Source organism: Brassica oleracea, chromosome C6, assembly GCF_000695525.1.
Source record: "Brassica oleracea var. oleracea cultivar TO1000 chromosome C6, BOL, whole genome shotgun sequence".
NCBI lineage: Eukaryota > Viridiplantae > Streptophyta > Magnoliopsida > Brassicales > Brassicaceae > Brassica > Brassica oleracea.
The window spans coordinates 244,349-248,482 of NC_027753.1; the positions used below are offsets into that span (position 1 = coordinate 244,349).

The 4,134-nt window shown below is 35.0% G+C and overlaps 1 protein-coding gene across 1 annotated transcript; it reads right to left on the reverse strand.

Moving 5' to 3' along the window:
- Positions 1-717: 717 nt before the first annotated feature.
- Positions 718-3,524, reverse strand: LOC106298907 (amino acid permease 5-like). Its single transcript, XM_013735037.1, has 5 exons — positions 3,039-3,524; positions 2,442-2,675; positions 2,174-2,267; positions 1,634-1,988; positions 718-1,555 (listed from the first exon to the last, which is right to left on the reverse strand). The coding sequence occupies exons 1-5, from the start codon at positions 3,127-3,129 to the stop codon at positions 899-901; spliced, it is 1,431 nt and encodes a 476-aa protein (XP_013590491.1). The 5' UTR covers positions 3,130-3,524; the 3' UTR covers positions 718-898.
- Between the last annotated feature and the right edge of the window lie 610 nt (positions 3,525-4,134).

Here is a 4,134-nt window from a genome sequence, read left to right on the forward strand (position 1 = left end):
TTCATCCAAATTGAATCACAATTATTTTGGTTCTATTTACAATATAATCGAGTTAGTTTTGCACATTGTATTTATTTCGGTTATGCAAACAAAGAAATAAGAAAATCTAAATTATGTCAACTATGCATAATAGTTTCAGTTTATTAAGGTTACTGGTTTTTGTTACTTATTATTTAATTTTGTAAAATATTTTGATAAAAATAAATCTTATCAGTAAAATATATTGATAAAAATATTTAATATTTTTAATATCTATTATGATACTTGAAATTATGTTTTAAAGGGAAAGTTATTTATTTATTAAAATATCAAGCATATTTGGTGGATTTTGTTTTTATGAAATCAATTCATATACAAAATAAATTATTTTAAAATTTTGAAGTGTTTTGCTTTTTTTATATATTTGATTTTGAAACCTGAGTAAATTAATAAAAAAGCTAAAATTAAAATCTAAGTGACAAAAATATCAATAAGGCATAAATATTGTGATTTTGATATTATGTTTAAAGGTAAATTATTATTTAAAAATATAAAGCTTATTTTTAGTTTCCTTTTTTGAAATCCACATTTTAAAATTTTATAAAAAAAAATCTTTTATTATTTGGAAACCAATATGAAAAAAGAAAGCAAAAATTAAAAATCTAACTAACAATATATGAGAAAAGCAAAAAAAAAGTTATAATAATTGTGTTAGATATAATAATTTAATTTATTAAAGATATTTTTGTCATTAACCAGTGTTAGAATTAACATGAACACAACACGTTGGAAACTAACTTCTCGAATAATATTACAAAAATTATAAGATTTCTTGTAAACATTATTTAAAGATTACAACATCTGCATTCTAGTTTCATCCCTATCGTAGGATTTTTACTTTTTTTTTTTTGGTAGCCTCTCAGAAATCGGACTGGAAAGGTTTGTAAGTCTTGATTTTACTAACAATGCCAACTACAGATCCTGCTGCCGCGGCTAAAGAGACAATAAGACAAACCAAACTCAAGACTTGAAGACAAAGCCATCTTGTGCTCCAACTCGGCACATTCTTCTGTGCAATGTACATTTCCACAGGGAAATAAACCGTTAGAGGCCAAAAGCCGATGGCCCCCAAGAGACCAACAACATCGTTAAAGAAAGGCATTAGCATTGAGATCAACGTTATTGTAATCACAAAGACCGTCCTCCACACGAGCCTAAAGAAATTTAAACAGAAGGGCTTGGATCCAGAAAAGAGTGGAATCTCTATCTCTTTTGTGACGAACGTACTCTCTGGATACATCTTGGAAGCTTTTTTCTCGACAAAGGCAAAGATTGGTTGGGCATAGACTTGGTAAGCTCCGACTAGATGGATCAATATGGCGAGATTGGCTATGTTAAGCAACCAATACGGGTTTGTGAAGCCTCCAGCAGCGAGGAGGTTTTCGGGTGCAGACTCTCCGAATGCTGCATACCCCACGCAGCCACAGAGCGTGTAGAAGAAGGTCGTTACTGCCACACTTACGAGAGCTGCTTTCTTCATCGTGATTTCTTCAGAAGGCGGTGATTTTAACGTGTCCTGCAACCAATCATATCATTAAACCAACTCTGAGCTATTGTTGCTCATACACACACTTGTATATAGAAAATAAAATACCTGAATCTCGACGAAAATCATGGAGTAAGCGTAGGCAAACGCAATATTTCCAAGAGCCTGAAAGGTCCTCCACATTTTCCCGGTGGGTGTCACTGTCCCAATGGTGACTCCAGTGAGAGTGCCTTTAATCTCTTTGTTCTCAACCAATTTGGAGATTCCAAGGCCAAGCCCAATGGTGGAGTAACCAAAAGACATGACTGCAGCAACGAGGGACAGCCACCATAACTGATCAAAATCAGGAATCTGCGATAATAAGATTTGTAATACACCGAACCCAATAATGTAAGCATTGCCATTGACAGGACATGGTGCTTTCCCCCGATTGTTATGGTGGCAAGTTGTCCTCTGGATTGCTCTGTTGTTTTCCCCCATCATAATTAGCAGAAAACAAACAATAATTAAACCAGGAAACAGTCACAGCTTTTTTTAAAGTAACTGTTGCAGATTATTTAATACTATATTGAAAGTGCATTGCTGAGCCGACTTGTATTCAACAGCAAAGAAACAAACAAAACAGTTGGAAACTAAGTTTGAACTTACATGAGGCTTATAGCTGATGCAATAGTGTAACCAATTGCAGTACCAAAGAGATTAACATACTGCACAATTCCACATAGTTTCACCTTAATGCCACCTGATAATTTTACAAAAGAAATCAAATGTCAATACCCTACAAAAAAACAGCTTTTAAAGTTTAATTAGTGAGGAACTTTATTTTCAACTGCATTACAGGTATTTGATCTTTTGACTATTCTACTATTCATGTGATTATTCTAAAAGAAAGCAGAGATGGGATGGGGGGATTTACCGAGGTTGGAGTGGATAGCGTCCATGTAAGTGTAGTTTCTCTTGCCGGTGACAGGGTCCCCAGAGCGGTAACAAGAAGCGAGGAGAGTAGAAGTGTAATAACTGACAAAAGAAAAGAGTAGCATTGCCACTGGACCAGCCACCCAACCAAGCTGAGCAATAGCCCATGCCAGAGACAATACTCCTGACCCAATTACTGCTGTTATGATATGTGCACTTGTAGTCCACACCGTCCCTGAACCACCCCCAATCAAATGACAACAATTTTCGTAAAGAGAGTCAAAATTGCCACTTGAAGCGTCTACAAGGGAACCACAACGGTTTTCCTAAACGTTGAACTCGCATGGATATATTTTTTCCCCACAAAATCATTTTTGTTTTTATAAAGTACAAATAGTTACAGAATTAGAAGAATATAAAAGTGGGCTGAATAAAGCACTACTCTCTTTTTTTTTGTTCCATTCAAATTCATGTTTACGAGTATGAATAATTTATTTCCAAAACAATTAAATTCATTTTGACCTAAGTTATAATAGCCTGTTTAGCTTCAATCAACTGGGAAAATTATATGCATTTAAATTAATTGGATGAAATTTACCGGTTCGCTTTGGACGGCCATCATCGTCTAATAACTCGGAGCTGCTTCGAGGAAGTACATCTCCCTGAACATTCTTGACATCCTCGACCATTTTCTTCTTTTTGACCGACACAATTCCAAATAATACTCAAGATTTTATTTTTTTTTCGACAGAAAACTCCTTTGACGTTTTTGGCTGTTTTATCGGTTAGATCTCAAATTTTGAATGGAAAGGAATGAAAAAGAGATTGAATTTTTTATTTCCAAATATAACAACGGTCAGGAGAAAAGGATGTGTTCTGGTTTTCTCTGGACCGAAGATTATCTAATGGAAGAGAAAAAATGTCTGTCAGATTGTAAATACATGATAGCAAAACTCACTGAAGCTAGAATTCATTAAGTAGATCAAGCCTCATGACAGACCGAGACATCTAAACGTCCATGCAGAAGAAAGGAGAAGAAACCGCATGTGCTTCTCTTTCTTTCTTTTTTCTATCTCTCTTGTAAATGTAGATGAGGCTAAAAAATAAAATGTAGAAAGTAAAAACACAAGAAATTTGTTAATGGGATTTGTTTCATACATCCATGGGAGTCCATATTTATTCACTTAGAATAAGAAAGAAACATATAACTGTAATATGGTACAAGACACATTTGTGCCTACCATTTTTTCTAAGTAAGTAATCTATAAAGATAGGTACTAAACACATATGCATAGATCACCATCTGGCAGCACCAAAGCAATATTGTCTTAAACATATGCAATTTTCACGGACCAACACAATGAAACCTCTTGTGGTAAACTCCCCCGAGTCTAGGCTTCAATCTTCAACATTTCTGAAAGTACTTTACCAAGTACGCCAGCACCCAACTCACACTAGTGACACAACAAGTATGTCAACTCCAACGCACAACATGCTCACCACGAGCTCCTCACAATGGCTAACTTCACCATACACAGCGTCAGTACCAACAACACCAAACTAAATCCATGTCAGCACCACCACCAAACCAAGTCCACATCGAGTCCATCATGCAATGCTTCAGACTGTATTTTGACACCAAGCAAAAACAAACACCAAAGAAACTTCTTTATTTATTCTCCGAGGTCTATATT